General features: G+C 48.3%; 5 protein-coding genes across 5 annotated transcripts; 3 read left to right on the forward strand and 2 right to left on the reverse strand.

Moving 5' to 3' along the window:
- Positions 1 to 73: 73 nt before the first annotated feature.
- Positions 74 to 3,634, forward strand: BC939DRAFT_395630 (Metalloenzyme, LuxS/M16 peptidase-like protein; the record flags this gene model as incomplete). The annotated part of the gene is made up of 6 exons (XM_051552240.1): positions 74 to 304; positions 444 to 927; positions 1,036 to 1,148; positions 1,240 to 1,581; positions 1,693 to 2,001; positions 2,126 to 3,634. 6 exons carry the CDS (start codon positions 74 to 76, stop codon positions 3,632 to 3,634), a joined length of 2,988 nt encoding a protein of 995 aa, XP_051413546.1.
- A 59-nt stretch (positions 3,635 to 3,693) lies between these two features.
- BC939DRAFT_447598 (putative Hsp70 chaperone BiP/Kar2) lies at positions 3,694 to 6,393 on the reverse strand. The gene is made up of 2 exons (XM_051555120.1): positions 6,126 to 6,393; positions 3,694 to 5,756 (listed from the first exon to the last, which is right to left on the reverse strand). The coding sequence occupies exons 1-2, from the start codon at positions 6,250 to 6,252 to the stop codon at positions 3,892 to 3,894; spliced, it is 1,992 nt and encodes a 663-aa protein (XP_051413547.1). The 5' UTR covers positions 6,253 to 6,393; the 3' UTR covers positions 3,694 to 3,891.
- Positions 6,394 to 6,972: 579 nt separating this feature from the next.
- On the reverse strand, positions 6,973 to 9,309 carry BC939DRAFT_447606 (uncharacterized protein). The gene is made up of 7 exons (XM_051555121.1): positions 9,146 to 9,309; positions 8,847 to 9,029; positions 8,582 to 8,750; positions 8,067 to 8,470; positions 7,877 to 7,972; positions 7,342 to 7,782; positions 6,973 to 7,258 (listed from the first exon to the last, which is right to left on the reverse strand). The coding sequence occupies exons 1-7, from the start codon at positions 9,173 to 9,175 to the stop codon at positions 7,067 to 7,069; spliced, it is 1,515 nt and encodes a 504-aa protein (XP_051413548.1). The 5' UTR covers positions 9,176 to 9,309; the 3' UTR covers positions 6,973 to 7,066.
- Positions 9,310 to 9,347: 38 nt separating this feature from the next.
- BC939DRAFT_502000 (uncharacterized protein) lies at positions 9,348 to 10,963 on the forward strand (the record flags this gene model as incomplete). Its single annotated transcript, XM_051560233.1, has 7 exons — positions 9,348 to 9,436; positions 9,535 to 9,604; positions 9,699 to 9,783; positions 9,877 to 10,072; positions 10,173 to 10,431; positions 10,540 to 10,692; positions 10,784 to 10,963. 7 exons carry the CDS (start codon positions 9,348 to 9,350, stop codon positions 10,961 to 10,963), a joined length of 1,032 nt encoding a protein of 343 aa, XP_051413549.1.
- A 225-nt stretch (positions 10,964 to 11,188) lies between these two features.
- Positions 11,189 to 14,881, forward strand: BC939DRAFT_502001 (chloride channel; the record flags this gene model as incomplete). Its single annotated transcript, XM_051560234.1, has 9 exons — positions 11,189 to 11,232; positions 11,390 to 11,508; positions 11,611 to 11,742; positions 11,859 to 11,990; positions 12,095 to 12,168; positions 12,252 to 12,342; positions 12,444 to 12,712; positions 12,801 to 12,986; positions 13,091 to 14,881. The coding sequence occupies 9 exons, from the start codon at positions 11,189 to 11,191 to the stop codon at positions 14,879 to 14,881; spliced, it is 2,838 nt and encodes a 945-aa protein (XP_051413550.1).
- Positions 14,882 to 18,013: the final 3,132 nt, after the last annotated feature.

Genomic DNA, 18,013 nt, shown 5'->3' on the forward strand with positions numbered 1-18,013 from the left:
ACGGAACAACTCCCAGACTCTGTTCACAATTAGATCTCCCTCCGTTCTCGCTCGATTCTCAACTACTTCCTCAATGGCAGCAGCAACAGCAGCAGCGAACCAAGTCCTCCCAGAGGGGTACGTCCTCAGTGAGAAGGGAACCTATGCCGACTTTACAAAACCAATTGAAAAGTCCCTCAATGACGATCGTCAGTATCGATTGATCCGACTCAACAACGATCTGGAGGTACTTCTCATCCAGGACCCCAACGTCGATAAGTCCGCCGCAGCATTGGATGTCCATGTTGGTCACTTGAGCGATCCTGTAAGTTCTTTTACATTTGATCTACGCCCATTTGATCTTTTTAGAGCATTGGTGAGGAGGCTCCTCAGCCCGTGCCGGGCCCGTCTTCCGGCCCTCCTATGCTGGATAGAATTACTCACGCATGCCCCTTTTTACTCAGAAAAACTTGCAAGGATTGGCGCATTTCTTGGAGCACCTGCTCTTCATGGGAACCGCCAAGTATCCCAAAGAAAACGAGTACAGCGAGTTCTTGTCCAAGCACTCTGGAAGTTCAAACGCCTTCACAGGTCTCGACAACACCAATTACTACTTTGAGGTCGGTCACGCCTATCTCGAGGGCGCATTGGATCGCTTTGCCCAGTTCTTTATTTCGCCTGCGTTCAGTGAGAACTGTAAGGATCGTGAGTTGCGCGCCGTGGACTCGGAGCACAAGAAGAACCTGCAAAGTGATAGCTGGCGACTCTTTCAGCTCGAGAAAAACCTTTCGAGCCCCGATCACCCTTACAGTCAGTTTGGAACTGGCAATCTGGAGACGCTGCAGGACGCACCCGGCCGTGAGGGGATCGATGTACGTGACGAGTTAATCAAATTCCATTCAAAGTATTATTCTGCCAACATTATGAAGTTGGTCATCCTTGGTCGAGGTAACAATGAACAACGAAACAAAAGAGTTTACTCAGCGGATTACGGAACTGTGGTGTCAACATTGAATACTAACCAGACTATTTTATCTTCCTTTTGTTTGATATTAGAACCACTGGATCAACTTGCAGAGTGGGCCACTGAAAAGTTTTCAGCGATCAAGAACCTTGGTATCAAACCCCCTGCCAGCACTAACCCCCCATGGACGGCCAAGGAGCTTTTGGTATGCCATTATGCGTATATGGAATAGGAACTTTATTGCTCTAAGCCGGCTTTTGCTGATGTCTATTTTCTATAACAACATTTTACTTTAGAGGACGACCTATGTCAAGCCTGTCAAGGATTTTAGGTCATTAGAAATCAAGTTTCCTTTCCCAGACCAATATCCATACTACACAATCCACCCAGCTCGTTACCTCACCCATGCCATTGGGCACGAGGGAAGCGGATCTATTTTGTCTCTGCTGAAGAAGAAGGGTTGGGCCAACAATTTGTCCGCTGGCACTTCGCATGGGGGGATTGGGTTCGAATTCTTCAAGATCACGGTTGACCTCACCAAGGAGGGCCTTGCGCACTACGAAGATGTTACCCTCATCATATTCCAGTATATCCAGATGCTTCGTCATGAAGGTATCCGGCCTTACATCTGGGATGAGGTACATGTCTGAACGTCGCAGTGTGTTTATCTTTTTTTTTTTTTTCAATTTTATTTTTATTGAAGGCAAAGCTCAATTCCTAATAGGTTTTTTCTTCCACTTTTACAACAGATCTCATCTTTGGCGGCCACGTCGTTCAGGTTTAAGGAAAAGTCGCCCGCTGCTGGGTACTCCTCCCGCCTGGCCGGCGTCATGCAGCGTGGATATGCACCCGAGTGGGTTCTCTCGGGCTCATACTTGATCCGCGACTCAGATCCCAACATGATCATGGAGTGCATCAACTCTCTCAAGATCGATAACTGGAAGAGCCATCTGGTCACGCAAGACGCGTCCATTGTACCTGGCGGGGCTTTCGATGAGACTGAGAAGTGGTATGGCACAGAGTACCATGTCGAGCAGGTGTCTTCTACCCTCTTGGAGGTGAGTCTTATTTTATTATTATTATTCGTATTCAAAGTCAAGCATACTTTATCTGCTCCAGTACAGAGTGTGATGCAGTGACCATCCCTAAACCTCATTTCCCATATTTTGCTTGTGTCGCCAGAAACTTCAACATCTCGAACCCAACCCCGAACTGCATCTTCCAGTGCCGAACGACTTCATTCCGGAGAACTTTGAGACCAACAAGGTTCCTACGGCAACACCTCTCAAGACCCCAGTCTTGTTAAAGCACACTCCTCTGACGAGGATCTGGCATAAGAAGGACGATGTCTTCTGGGTCCCCAAGGTCAGCATGTACTTCCAACTCAGGTCGCCTCTGTCTTACTCCTCACCCAGCAACAACGTCAAGACCCAGCTCTACGTCAGCCTTCTCAAGGATGCCCTGAACGAGTATTCGTACGATGCTGATTTGGCAGGACTCTCGTACTCGCTTGACACGACCGTCGAGGGTATGATCCTGAGCGTCGAAGGATACAACGACAAGGCCCATGTGCTGCTGCAGAAGGTGGTTGAGAAGATGAAGAACCTTGAGATCCAGCCTGACCGATTCCGTCTAATCCAGGACCAGATGGAGAGGATGTACAAGAATTTCAAGCTGGAGGCGCCCCATCAGCACGCGATGTACTACATGTCGTACCTGACCCAGGAGAAGCTGTGGACTCAGGAAGAAAAGTTGGCGGAGCTCAAGGACCTCACTCCCGAGGACATCCAGGTGTTCTACCCGGCCCTTCTTTCCCGTCTTCATATCGAGGGACTTATCCATGGAAACATGGCCGCCGCTGAAGCACTCAATGCGGGGACGATTATTGAGGAGGGACTTTCGCCCAAGACGCTTGTCCCCTCGGAGCTGCTCTCGCAACGTTCGCATATCTTGCCCGAGAACTGCAAGGCTGTTTATAAGCGCGATGTGCCGGACCCCAACAACGTCAATTCTGGAGTCGAATACTATCTCCAGATCGAGGACGCGATCAGCACGCAGAGCCGAGCGCGCATCCAGATCATGGCGCAGATCATCAACGAGCCCTGCTTCAACCAGCTCCGGACGAAGGAGCAGCTGGGTTACTTGGTCTTCAGCGGAGTGCGCAAGCAGACTGGTGCGATTGGACTCCGGTTCATCCTGCAGTCGGAACGCGATCCCGTGCATCTCGAAAGCCGGATCGAACACTTCTTGGAGTCGAGGATGAAGAGCTACTTGGACGAGATGACGACAGAGGAGTATGAGAAGCAGGTGAACTCGCTGATCCAGAAGAAGCTCGAGAAGGACAAGAACCTGAGACAGGAAACCTATCGGTACTGGGGACAGATCGTCTCGGGTTACTATGACTTTGACGAGATTCAGGATGAGGTTGAGGAGATGCGGCGGACGACCTTGGATATGACGAGGGATTTCTTTGCGACCTCGATCTTGCCTTCGGCCCATAAGGCTAAGAAGTTGTCGGTACACCTGCGCTCCCAAAAGGTCCCCCCAGTCGTTGCAGACGAGGGTGAGGAGCCGGCCAAGTTGAGAGAGGGAAATGTGCTGATTGAGGACGTGATCGGGTTCAAGGCTGGACTGGAACTGAGCAGGGCTCCGTACCCTGTCGCAGACCTGTTGAGATATTCCAAGTTGTAACATCATCATAGACCTTTTGACAGCCGTTGTAGACCTTTTTGCAATAAACTCCTTTCATCTCGATCTTCAAAATAATGTGCAATCAAAGAATAGACTTTGCTATCCTTTAAATGCAAAAGTTTTGTATTTTTTTTTTTTATTTATTTCTGTAAGAGTGTGGTTGATACTATACAAAGCAGAGCGATTCCTTTTCAAATGTATATTATTTTACGAAAGAAAACAAATGAAGAATGAGCGGCAAATGCAGACGAAGATGTTTACAGCTCATCGTGGTTGGGCATCTCCTCGCTGGGGGCGGGGCCAGAGCCACCGGCAGAGCCGTAGAGCTTGGAGGTGATGGGGTTGACAATGGCCTCAACCTCCTCCTTCTTCTCATCCAGCTCCTCCTTCGAGGCAGTCGTGCCCTCGGACTCGAGCCACGAGATCTTCTTGTTGACTTCCTCCAAAATGGTCTTCTTATCCTCGGCATCGATCTTGGCACCCAACTGGGCTTCATCGTTGACCTGGTTCTTGACAGAGTAGAGGTAGTTCTCAAGAACGTTCTTGGACTCAATGCGCTCCTTGATGACCTGATCCTCGTTGGCGAACTGCTCAGCCTCCTTAACCATGCGCTCAATCTCCTCGTCCGTAAGACGGCCCTTGTCGTTGGTAATGGTAATGGTCTCGGTCTTGCCAGTGCCCTTGTCCGAGGCAGAAACACGCAAGATACCGTTGGCGTCGATCTCGAAGGTGACCTCGATCTGGGGGACACCACGAGGGGCTGGGGGAATGTTGGTCAACTCGAACTTGCCGAGCTGGTTGTTATCCTTGGTCATGGCACGCTCTCCCTCAAAGACCTGGATCAAGACAGTCTGCTGGTTGTCGGCGGCGGTCGAGAAGATCTGGGACTTCTTGGTGGGAATGCCGGTGTTGCGGGGGATGAGCTTGGTCATGACACCTCCAGTGGTCTCGATTCCGAGGGTCAAGGGGTTAACATCCAACAAAAGGAGGGAATCGGCGGAAGACTCGCCAGAGAGGACACCACCCTGGACAGCGGCACCATAGGCAACAGCCTCATCAGGGTTGATACCCTTGGAAGCCTTCTTGCCACCAAAGAAATCCTCGATCAAGGAGATGACCTTGGGGATACGGGTCGAACCACCAACAAGGACAATGTCGTGGATATCCTTCTTCTCGAGACCAGCATCCTTGAGGACCTGCTCGACGGGCTTGACGGTGCGCTTGAACAGATCCATGTTGAGTTCCTCGAACTTGGCGCGGGTCAGGGTCTCGGAGAAGTCCTCACCATCATGGAAAGAATCGATCTCGATACGGACAGACATCTGGGAGGAAAGAGTACGCTTAGCCTTCTCGACCTCGCGCTTAAGCTTGCCCATAGTCTTGAGGTCCTTGGTGATGTCCTTGCTGTTCTTCTTCTTGTACTGCTTGACAAAGTGCTCAATGACGCGCTGATCGAAATCCTCTCCTCCCAAGTGGGTATCACCAGAGGTGGCGAGGACTTCGAAAACACCATCATCGATCGACAAGAGAGAGACATCAAAGGTACCACCACCGAGATCGTAGACCAGAATGGTGCGCTCACCCTCCTTCTTGTCCAAACCATAGGCGATAGCGGCGGCGGTGGGCTCATTGACGATACGGAGGACGTTCAAACCGGCGATGGCACCGGCATCCTTGGTGGCCTGGCGCTGAGCGTCGTTAAAGTAGGCGGGGACGGTGACGACGGCGTGGGTGACCTTCTTGGAGAGGTAGGCCTCAGCGATCTCCTTCATCTTGCCGAGAACCATGGCGGAAATCTCCTCAGGGGTAAAGGTCTTGGGCTCACCCTTGACGTTAACCTCGATGACGGGGGCGCCGGACTTGGACTTGACCTTGAAGGGGAAGTGCTTAAGATCCTGCTGGACATCCTTGTCATCGAAACGGCGACCGATCATACGCTTGGCGTCGAAGATAGTGTTGGTGGGGTTGGCGGCGTACTGGTTCTTGGCGGCGTCTCCGACAAGACGCTCGTCCTCGGTAAAGGCGACATAGGAGGGGGTGATACGGTGACCCTGGTCGTTGGCAATAATTTCAACACGTCCGTTCTTGTAGACACCGACGCAAGAGTAGGTGGTTCCGAGATCTATTGGGAAGTGAGTATTCAATGCAATATGAGAGGACGTCGTTAGGGATCTGATCAGGTTTCATTTTCATGAAGAGTTGCTGTCTTCTGCAAACACTTTGCGGTAGATCGCGCCGTTGAGAATCAAGGCAGATCGGCTGTCGTAATTTCATCTGGATAAACAGCAGCATATAGATCTTTTTTTTGGGGGGAGGGAGGGAGGATTGTTGAAAAAGCTGAAGGATGACACGCTTATCATGATGTTGATCTATTCCTGAGGTTGCTTTCCACGATTCGAGTTTTTTTTTTTCGTTCGATCGATGACAATGAATGAGATAGACGGGGCAAATAAAGGCATAGAGGGGAAAGAGAGGAAGAGGTAGTACTTACCGATACCGATGACGGTGCCATAGGATTCGCGGGTCTCGTCAGCATCGGCCTTGACGGTCGTGAGGGCGACCAAGCAGACCAATGCCAGAGTGAACAGAGCGATAACGCTCTTGCTGAACTTTGACATTCTGGTATGGAAGGAGAGAGGTGAGTATGAGGATGGGAGGGAGAAGGGGAAGTGATGATGAAAAGAAGAAAAGAGAGATGAGGGAAAGCAGATGAGAATATATACCGAACGACGACAGAGGCAAGCGCGTACTGTACGTGTACTGTACGACTTTGTACTGAGTACTTTGTAAGTTAAATATGGCAGAAGACCATAGAAATGTGTGTTTGTGCAAGGACAGAAACAGCCACTCAGCTGTAGCAGGCACCGAAATTGATATGGCAGCTGCTGATTGGCCGATACGACCCCTTTGTTGACGTGTCGGGACGAGAAAGGACAACACAGAATGCGACTTAAAATTTAAATTTGTCGATTGCGCTCGTGTATGCATTTGTGTGGCAACCTTGCGGAAGACCAATGAGATCCCTCCAGCACCTGGACACTCCCTTCAGTTCCTCCCCTTCATTCCCGCGATATCCAACCCCCCCTCCCTGGCTCTCAAACAAACTTCCTTTGCTCAAGTTAATCCTAATGGCGATCTGCTATGTACTCAATGTGGAGCACACTGCACCAAGTGCAACAACGAATGAGAGACACCTAGCTGGCAGCTGGCAACTGGCTCCGATCTGATCTGATCTAATTTGAGCTGTACCTGAACCTGCATGCACATATTCCATCTAATAAAAAAACTGGTAAATGTGGCACACTCTTGTGGATTTATGCATTCGTTCGTACGACAACACACAACGCCTGGGCCACACGAGTCGAAAATGAAGAAACCAAAAAAAAATGCCAGATAGTTCTTTTTACTACACACAATCTCATGCCACGTTTATTAACAGTTTTCAATCACCACTACAATACCCTGCAGATACCGCTCGATCCCCTCTTCCCGGAGCACAGCTGTCGCCAGCAATGGACCAATGGCCTGCGTAAGAGGTTCACGCACATCATCGGTCGACACCACAGCCTTGGCAGATCCGCTGGCCTTGGCAGCCTCGTTCTTGATGAGTGATAGAAGCCCAGTCTACAAAAAAAGTGTATCGCGGCTATGTTTTAGCATCCTCAATCGATTTCCTGTCAACCGACGTTACAAGTTTCATCACATACCAAAAGTGCTTCAAGGCAATGTGCCGCTTCATCCTTCTTAATCGCCACCGAACTTTCCAAATGCTGCTCAACCTCCATCAACGTTTCATCTTCATGATAATCCAGTCCCAGCTCGGGCTCGATCACATGCGAATACGTTTTCAGATTCGGGACCACCAGCGTCTTGAACGCCTCGTTGCCCATCTTAGAAAGTCCCAGGATCGCGCCATAATGCGTTGTAAGTGGTTTCTCGGGATCCATGAATGCTCGCAACAATGTGCGGGTAACACGAGGTTGGAGTGTATGGTACGAAGAACCATACTTTTCGCAGATCAACAGAACAATGTCCGTGGCTGTTGAGCGTAATGACCAGTGATCTTCGTTTGGAGCAGATAGTGTGGTGGGGTCACCGAGGCGCCTTCCGACAACGCAGGTCAAAATAGGCGGCATGAGTTGATGCAGCTACAGAGGATAAAACGTTGAATTAATACATGGGTGATTGCAGGAGATTAATAAGCGAAAACAAAAAACAAAACCAAAAAAGCTGGCCGCTTACATATGGCTCAATAAACAAGTTGTCGTTATCCAGCAATGCGCGAACCATAGCCATCATCGAGAAGAGCACAGGCAGGTTCCTTGTATTTTGTGTGACCTACACGTAAGATGTAAGAGGTATATGGCGTTAGCATCCGTGTAGTTTCATATCAAATGAGATCCGTGTAGAACTGTATTCGTGTATTCATTACCTTCTCAGCAACAAGTTGGACAAAATAGGGCAGCAGCTGGTGCAGACCTGGATCGTTCTGCAAACTGCTGATGGCTGTTGCCCTGAGCACCTCATCCGGACTCAACACAGCACTTGTGATCCTTTCGTAGTACATCTGTAACTCCTTCGAAAGCACATGCTTGACCAATGGCTTGATCTCTGCACCGTTGCTGCTATTGTTATTATTGTTGTTATTATTGATGCCGCTGTTGTTGATGGCACTGGAGTTGCTGGCACTGGTTGGGCCTGGTTTGATTCCTGGAATGACAGGCTGTGTTGTAGGATCGAGTTTGACGCGCTTGTGTAAAAGTTCCGACTTGGCATCTGAAGGTGTTGGATTCTGAGGAATCGCTGGCTGCACACCTTCAATGGCCAACCAATGCGCTAAAGGGATAGTAAACGTATAATAAAGTCATGAGTAATTGACGCCTATTATTCTGTCTCCTGAGACCGGAATAAAAAAGCACTTTTTCCGCTGATGGATGAGTATCATACCGGTGTAGGTAACGTCAAGTGGGACTTTGGGAAGAGGTGCGCTGAGGATTGTTTCGAAATCGAGCTCTTCGTCCTCAACGAAAAAGATCTCGCTAGTGCCAGTAGCCCCTGTTCCTGCGGTGGTTCTCCTGAATCGCGTTGGGTCCGCAGAGCTGAATCCATACAGTGGCTACATTCACAGCATAGATAGGTAATAATGCTTAGTAAACTCATATAAGATACTTCATGCAGCAAACACGAAACTGTAGATGATTATGATCCTTACTTCGACATTTCTGACGCGTAGGGCATTGTTGATATCGTCCACTGTGAGTTTGGTCCTTTTGCCGTGGCGCATAAACTTCATGGCTTCCTGAACAATCTCATGGATGCGATATTCAACATCCTGAGCGAGCGATACGGCAACATCATCCTTGAGGTTTGGGATGCCGACCGACTCTGCAATGTCCTACAACGTTTCATCGATCGTTTTCAAGGGTCAATAAGCAAAGTCCATTCGTTTCCTGACTAAGGACGGCTGTATTCCATGAAGCTACATAGGTAAGGCGTTTTATGTCGGCGTACTTTGATCGTTGATGCTGGAAACGTGCTCATCGCGCTGGTCCTGAAGTTAATGAAGGTTAGGCGGAGGGAGGGTGTTCAGAACAAAAAGAAGCGTTTCTGTGACAGTGATCTTGTTTTTCATTCAAGAGTGTGTGTGCGCTTCATTTTGGCGGCAAAAAAAGACCTCCGTATCCACCAAGTATCCACGCGACAACAGTAGGCAATGGAGCCAGACAAGAAAGAGGACAACCAGCCAGAGGCAGCACAGGAGGCAACAGAGACAGGATCTGCTTCAACGATTCCATCTGAGATGTAGGTCGTAAGGCTCATCAGTGATTCAGCGCAAATTGAAGCAACGTCGACTGGACCTCGGAGCTCATATCTCAATTTACCTAAACGATGCCGCCTAGGTCTACCATGGTCTCGCTTCTTGCAAGCAGCGTTCAGGGGATGCAGGGCTCACTTGGAAATGCCTATCAGGTATACAGTTAATTGGCGCCAACTGACTATCGCTCAATGACCATACCCTAGCCGCTCATGACAACTCTCAATCATATTCCTCTTAACCAACTAGTCGATGGCCAACCAGCTCAAACAGAGCATGGAGATGACACAGACGATGAGTAGCATGATGGAGCTGTTTCTCGTCAGCAGTTTGAGTATATGTGAGTAAACAATGCCATTTACATCTGCGGAACATTTTGCTCTTCTTCGTCGTGTCCTGACTTTTGCCGTCCCTTCTTTATCTATAGGCTCCAGTGTCGAGCGCGATGATCGAACGGACAAGCCATTGCTTGTTCTCACGACCGAGAACAAAAGCCAATTTCCTATTCCCGCTATCACAGGAAAGATAAGGATAGGCAAAGACAACAACGAAGAGAGAAAGTTCGAAGTCTCGCATAACTCGCGCGCAATACTCCTCTCCAGCAATATGTCGACCATAAAGAGGTATTTTACTAAAGAATGTTCCCATCCTCAGCGATGGAAAGAAGTTTTTAGAATTTTCAAAGAACATTCATTTATGTTTGCCTCTTTCAAATATTTGTAGGGGACGAAAAGAATCGAAGGCAATGCCGGACACAATCTACCGCCAACCTCATGAACCAACATCAGAGGAACCACCACAGCCTTCATCTATACCATCATCGAACATTCTTCTGCCAGGAATGAGATATGTGGATGTATTTGAATTGAATTTGGAGAACTTTGACGAATGGATTATCTTGGTCGAGGCAAGCTTCAGGAGCCCAGGAACGGGCAAGCAATTGTTCAAGAAGCATGAGTGCTGCGTGTATCTTATCGATCAGGTATGGCTTCATACGTTTATTTTTGTCCGCATGAATATCCCATGAGGCATAGCAGAAATTGATACTCATGATTTTTACGATGCATATCTCTGGGCATTATGTCACTAGTGCGCTATTGAATGGAAATCTGACGAGGAAACCACGGAGCCAGTTTCTGGTCATATTGTCCGAATGACGACTACGTCTCTTCGACAGATCCTGAAGGTCCCCGCAACCAAAGGCATCAAAGTTGGAATGGGATTATCTTTGAGCCCATTACAGGTAAATATCTGTTGCTTGACTCCCTCTATTGGACTTTGTTCGTCTTCAGCTCCTCTTCATCACAAGTACTAACATGGTTTGAACGCGTTAGGGCAAGCACAAAATACAGGGTTCTGTGAGCGCGATATCGGAAGATAATCAGGAAACAGATCTGTCACTTTGCTGCGAGGAGACCATGGATGGAGCTTCCTATATTCTGGAGCGCATCTGCATGGAGCTCAATGCCTTGGGCGAAGTCCAGAACCACGCTCGCCAAAATATCTCTGTTTAATGCCCCTTAATGTATCAAGTTTAGGCTCCTGCCCCGTTCAAACCAACACCGCGCCCATTCTGCACGTCTTCGCATTCAATCCTTTTATGACAGACATCGGGCCTCATTCATGCTTCCTAGAGCTCAACATTCATTGCGTCTCGCTCGATCTCTCATCCACTAGGCAGCTTTTTACTTCACCTTTTATCTTATTCAATTTGTACAATATAAAACAACGGCTATATCATGCAATCTCAAGGCCCACATGAAGGACTTCCTGGTCTTAACAGGTACTATGTCAGGCCAGCTGCCGGCTCTGAATAACGGTGACGAACAGAGCTTGGTCGGACATGCTCATGAAAGAAGCTTCTATTATCCCTGATTTTTGAAGTGTTGCTAACTGCTTGGCATTCTGTTTGGCTATACTGTCGCATGGATGAATAATAGTTTTCAGAGCTTCCTGGACAGATTCCCGGCACCCCTGCATCCAGATTTGTTTAATGAGCCCACAGGATATGAAAAGGCGCTGCAGGAGGTCAAACAATACGAGGACTTCACGACAATAGGTACTGGTGTCATTGAGTACACGCGTCTCAACTGCCGCCTCGCGATGCAATATCTTTCTATGGCTAACAAATATATCATTTTGAATTACATGATCTCATTAGATTGGGTCCAGGATGCAGTTCGGGAACGATATCGGCAAACGACAAAGATATCAGAGGGGAATAATTCGTGGACATCTTATCTTTACGAATCTTACGAGGCTGGACAGGCTTGGGTGGTCGTTTCCCTTGTTGGTACGGACTTGTAATGTTCTGCGCGACTATTACTGAGAACTGGGTAGCATGGTTGAAGACTAGGTGCCGCCATTGCACGCATTCTTACGCGACAACTGTCTTTTGATACCTACTAGGAGTGGTCATTGGTCTGAATGCGGCATTTATTGCGATCTGCACAGAGTGGCTTTCGGATATCAAACTGGGACACTGCAGCTATGCCTGGTGGTTGAATCAAAAGTTCTGCTGTTGGGGCGTCGAATCAGAAGGTAATTGCTTTACTCAAGCAATGAGTACAAAGGGCATGCGTTTCGCGGGGTACATTGTGTATACTAAAATCAGCCTTTTCCTTCTTCGTTTCAATTGCGCATAGATGGATACTGTGAAGACTGGAGCGCGTGGAGCGGGTTTGCTATCATCGATTACGTCTTCTATCTCGTCTTCGCAGTACGTGCCGCATGTTCGTCCACAAACTGCTTCCTACACATCGACGGCATGTACCTAACTGGATATCTCTAATCGCGCGATAGACCTCGTTCGCAGCCTCTGCTGCTTTCCTCGTCAAACGGTACGCTCGTTATGCCGCAGGATCGGGTATTTCAGAGATCAAATGCATTCTAGGTAACGCATCAGACGGACCCATTGCGAGTTCAAACTATGACTCGGCGGACTAAACTTCTGAACTGACACGGCTGCTCCTCCTACGCTGTTTGCCTTCATAGCTGGGTTCATCATGAAGGGATATCTGGGAGGCTGGACGCTCATCATTAAGAGTCTGGGGCTCGCTATGTCAGTGGCTGCAAATCTGAGTGTCGGAAAGGAGGGACCATCGATCCACATTGCGTGTTGTGCAGGACATGTCGTTTCACGACTGTTTCCAAAGTATCAGAGGAGCCGCGCTAAATCAAGAGAGATTATCTCTGCGTCGGCTGCAGCTGGAGTCGCTGTTGCGTTCGGAGCACCCATCGGAGGCGTTCTCTTCTCCTTTGAGGTACCTTGCGGATTTTGTTTTGGCACAACTTTGCTCCGCTGTTCTTATTTTAAAAAAATTAACGCATGAATTGTTTATTGAATATTAGGAAATGAGTAACCACTTTCCAGCAAAGACCATGTGGAGGAGTTTCTTTTGTGCGTTGGTTGCGACAGCGACACTTCAAACAATGAACCCATATCGCACGGGCAAGCTGGTCATGTTCCAGGTTTCGTATGACAGGGATTGGCACTTTTTCGAAATTATCTTTTTTGTTCTCCTCGGCACCTTTGGGGTACGTTGTTGCATACATGACTTGTGATGTTCTGGACGATGTGAAAAGTTAGGACGCTCAGTAACACTATTGTTGTTTCTTTTTCTCTTTTACTGGTCATATAGGGATTATATGGAGCGATGATCATTAAGTACAATCTCAAGGTGCAGCAAGTCAGGAAACGATATCTTGCCGACTACGGAGTGATTGAGGCTGCAAGTTTGGCGTTCTTGACCTGCACATTCGCTTACTGGAACATCTTTATGAAAATCGATATGGCAGAGTCGATGAACATTCTTTTCCGTGAGTGCGAGGGATCAGAGGATTACATGGGACTTTGCAAGCCAGAAAACACATGGAAGATGGTTGCGCTTTTGTTCTTTGCCCTTGTCATGCGTGTCGTCACATGTACCATTTCCTATGGCGCCAAGGTCCCTGCAGGAATTTTTGTCCCGTCCATGGCAATCGGAGCTTTGTTTGGGCGAATGCTTGGATTGATTGTCAGAGCGGCTCAAGTAGCATACCCAGGATTCTTTTTGTTCTCGAGCTGCAAGCCGGATGTGCCATGCATCACACCTGGCACGTATGCTTTTTTGGGCGCGGCAGCAGCACTGGGAGGTGTTATGCGGTTGACCGTTTGCGTGGTTGTAATCATGTTCGAATTGACCGGTGCCCTGAACTATATCCTACCTACAATGATCACGCTGATGGTGACCAAGACTGTGGGCGATTACTTTGGAAGAGGAGGTATCGCAGATCGGTACATTCGGTTGAACGGATACCCGTTTCTGGACAAGGAAGAGCATATCTTTGGCATTGCAGTCGGACAAGTGATGCAGAAGGACGTCACAGTCTTGCCTGCGTCGGGTACTCGTCTGGACCGTGTTGAAAGGCTGCTGGCGGACACCAACTATCAAGGATTCCCGGTCGTGGAGGACTCAACCTCACGAACATTGATTGGATACATTGGACGGTCCGAGCTTCGATATGTGATCGACAAGGCCAAACGAACCCGGAACGTCTCTCCGATGGCGCATTGCTTTTTCCGGCCTGGAAGCATGGAGTCACGGCAGCATATGGACCAGAGCACTGTGAGCGGGATGGGCGGTTTGGATCAAGATGTGGCGTCCTCGATGCGACCCAGGAGCTTTCATTCTGGAGGCAATATGGACTCTGCAGGAGGCGTTGGTACCGGGGAGAGAAGCGAGAGCGAGACCAACTATGTGGACTTTGGGCCATTCATTGACCAGACGCCGATTGCTGTACACCCAAAACTGCCTCTGGAGACCGTTATGGAGTTCTTCAAGAAGATGGGGCCTCGCGTGATCCTGATCGAGCACCAGGGCAAGCTTGTTGGACTGATCACGATCAAGGATCTCTTGAAGTACATCACAAGGACCGAGGCATTGGACGAAGAGGAGGATGAGATGGAGGTCCCTGGTGGAGGATATCGCAGAAGCGAGGGGGACTCGGACTGGTCGCCGAGACAATGGTGGTCGTCAGGAAATAACCAGCGACAGGATCAGCATGCAAATGGACACGGATACGGTAATGGTCACAGTCCTAGCTTTGGTCATGAAGGTATGCGTGGAGGCAGCCTTGGCGGTGGGCATAATCGAGGAGTTCCATCATCAGCTGGATCTTTATCGGGTTATGGCAAGCCTGGGGCTGGACAGTACGCACCAAAGACGGCGATTAATCGGCCGGGACGAAGCCCGAGTGTTGGAGGCACGACTCTTGCCAGCTCTATAGGATCGTTCAGAGATAGGATCGAGCTGGTAGAGGGCTCGCAGCAACAGCAGCAGCAGCATTTGTTAGATGACCACGATGTGTTGTTTGATCATAGCGGGTATTTAGATGGCGATGATCTTGATGACCAGGACGAAGACGAGGTTCAATTGCCTAGGCATGGTTAAGAGTTTGTCGATAATAATAATATTAATAAAGCAAAAGATGTGCGACTATTTCTATCAAAACTCATCTGTAATGTTTGAAAAAGAAGCAAAGCTGTACGACATTAAGCTGATGTATTAGCTGCTTATTTCTTCTCTGAAGAAACAAAATGGCTGAACACAAGGGGCTACCAAGAAATATGGAGAGGAGCCTTCCTGCATGCTGTCATCGATACCATGGCAACAACAATGAAAAAAAAAAAAAAAAAAAAAAAAAAGGTCTAAAACAAAGGGGCATGTTACTCTGAGAAAAAAGCAACGAGATAGGAATCGACAACGACAACGACAACCCAAACGGCAACAGATAACATAGATAGCTCAGATAACGACAATTGTAAATGAACACTCGATCTGCAGTTTTCATTGTTCTCGCGTGGAGATCTGCACATGCTCCCTCCCTCCCTGTGATTGCACCTATCAGACTACATTCTTCAGCTTCTGCATGTTTCGCGTTTTATAGGTCCTCTGTGCTACACTTTTTTTTAAAGGGTGGTCCGTGTACATAACCTCCCCCCGTCCTCATTCGCCATCTTCCATCTTTCATCTATCATGGAATGCTGCCTAAGAGCTTTAATCTTGCAGTTTCCACAGGCGAAAACAATTAGCGTGGACGTATGTTGATAACAAAGGCGAAGGAGGGAGGGGAAGGAGGGGCATACTTTAGCATGACATTTTAGCGTAAAAAGTAACAAAGAGAGAACGAGAGAGAGGGAGAAGCGGGACTAGTGGAAGGGTGCGTGGGAGAGGAAGCAGGGAGATGCAATCAGATAGCTCGAACTCCCCTTAGTAATCGAGTCCCATATCTCTTTATCCGCTGATGAAGGGCCGCTCGTGGAAATCGGATCAGTTCTCAGGCAGAGTTGGTCGATCAACAGGGCATGGTTCAGGGTCTGCCGGTAGCTTTGTGAACGGAATAAGGTCTCCCGGAGACCATGTTCCGTGTTCCTTCGGTTATCCACATCCAGTCCTTAAAGATGGCGATCCCTTTTGGCTTCTCCCCCCACCTCCTTCTTCTATATCCTTTCCCCTCCCCTTATTTCCTTCTTGCAGTCCTTTACAAGGCTTACTATCGCTGTGATCCTTATAGAGCAACGCTGATCATCTTTATTCCCTCATATTCGTACATGTGCTTTAGGGGCCCATAATCTTATATTGCCCCGGTGGATCTACAGTCATTGACATGAAAATCTAGGCCATCTGGGCAGTGAATGAACAATCGATATCTGGGAGTAAAGTGACGAGGTCTAAGCATGTCACATAACGTGGATCCACAATAGATTGGGTCGGACCATGGTGCGTGCTCATATTTTATATGGAACTCCATCGTCCGCTCTAATGTATTTTTTTTTTCCGATGCAAGGGCTCCTTCTACCGGTCCGTAGAAAGATGATGTGTGTTAATTGAGCTGCGTTGTGTTCGTATACTAGACTATTTGTAGCCGTAAGGATTTCTAGATGATTCTGCATGCCCCCTGTTCTTACCCCGATTGAAGATAATCGCCGCTCTTTTCCCACATGCTGCCATGCTGCCGTTCGCGTTGAAATTAAGAATTCATTTTTTCAAACAGCCAGGGTTGTGGATATGTGTGTGTGGATATTATGCGCTGGAAGAAGTCATGTGGATGTAGACGTATTGAATGTCGAGCATGAACATTCGCTCATTGTCCATAGACCCAACAAACAGGACAATAAGTGTAGTTTCTTCTGGGCAGCATGGTCCAAGGATTGGGGAGGGGAAAGGAGCGGGAGAAGGGAGGTGGGGTGATGATGGTACCTGTATTTTTCAATAAGGCGCACCTTTCCTTTCAGAAACTAGGCTGGTTTTTTTTGTACTCTGCAAGCGTCCCCTAACAGACCTGAAAGTCGGGATTCGCAGCCGTATAAATCCCCTCGCCTTCCTTCCCCTCACTCGACTATTCCTAACACCCTCGGCTTCAGCTACCAACTCTACTCGCCAGACACCTTCCTCTTCATCGCTTCTCTCTTCTTCGCAGACCGCTAGCTGCCCTGGAGTGCATTTCTCAAGACAGTCGATCACCCCGGATATTCAAGAAACGCGCTTTTGATTTCACCTTTACTGAGCAAGAGAAGCAACTCCTTCAAAACCTACGAACATTCGAGCCTGAACCTACGGTCCTCCCTCTATTTCAGCACACCGCATCTCCTTTCTATAAAAAAAAAAACAAGCAAAAACCATGCTTCTCTCCCCGATCTCGACAAGCAACCCTCTTCTGCCCCTTCCAGGTAAGATATATAGAACAAAAAGAAACAACCAAGCATAATGTATGTGTTTCGTGCCATTGGTTCATTTCCCACTAGTCCGTTTTTCTTTCCAACAATGTGAGTAAAAGGGAGAGTGTGAAAGAGGAGAGATAGTGAAGGTGTATGTGAGTGGATGCGTTCGAGAAGACTACAATGGGCGAGGCTGACTGGCTGGTTGGCTTTGTGTAGGAGGAAGGGGAGGGGACCTTAGAGTTATCGAGAGTGCACTACTCGCTTTGTTTCACAACATAATGGATGATCATCATCCTTGGGCCGACAGGAAGCAACATGCATGTGTGCATTTATTATATATGGGTTTATGGACAATGAACATCACCGCCATCCTAGTCTGCTCTTTATGCCTTTGTGCCTTTGTGCCTCTTGTTTCCTTCTCTCAGATATGTATGTGGAGTCCAGAAGAAAGCTTCATTTCTAGGGAGTTTTATCAGATGGTGGTAGCATTGTCCACAGTGAATGAATGACATGCAAACCAAGAAAAAAGAGGCATTTTTGTTATTGAACATCTTCAATGAAAACCCGGATCATCATGAGGCTGTGAGTGTCTAGTCATAGCCCTGTGTCAGTTGTGTTTGGGCCCTGTCCTGAAACCACGCACATTGGCTACCAAAATGTCGTATCCAGTTAGATAGAAGGCAGTGGGCATAGACTGGTCAGTGGCTTCATGAGCGAACGAGGGAAATTTGGGCGCAATGAGTGAGCTCTGGACATTGACCCGGGTGTCTGCGGTTTCTTTGATTGATACAATTTTTCCAAGAGTGTTCCAGCCATCCCTCTCATCTCCCTTCCAACCCATTCACTTATTCGACTTTGTGCA

This window comes from Gamsiella multidivaricata (assembly GCF_025024155.1).
Source record: "Gamsiella multidivaricata strain RSA 2152 chromosome Unknown BC939scaffold_23, whole genome shotgun sequence".
Taxonomy (NCBI): Eukaryota; Fungi; Mortierellomycota; class Mortierellomycetes; order Mortierellales; family Mortierellaceae; genus Gamsiella; species Gamsiella multidivaricata.

Excerpts from the sequence above, each read along its gene's own strand:
- BC939DRAFT_447606 (XM_051555121.1), bottom strand. The coding sequence starts at position 9,175 with ATGAGCACGTTTCCAGCATCAACGATCAAA. Across the intron at positions 8,751-8,846 it reads TACGCGTCAGAAATGTCGAA|CCACTGTATGGATTCAGCTC; the intron begins GTAAGGATCATA and ends CTGTGAATGTAG. Across the intron at positions 8,471-8,581 it reads ACTTGACGTTACCTACACCG|CGCATTGGTTGGCCATTGAA; the intron begins GTATGATACTCA and ends CTATCCCTTTAG.
- BC939DRAFT_447598 (XM_051555120.1), bottom strand. The coding sequence starts at position 6,252 with ATGTCAAAGTTCAGCAAGAGCGTTATCGCTCTGTTCACTCTGGCATTG. Across the intron at positions 5,757-6,125 it reads TGGCACCGTCATCGGTATCG|ATCTCGGAACCACCTACTCT; the intron begins GTAAGTACTACC and ends ACTTCCCAATAG.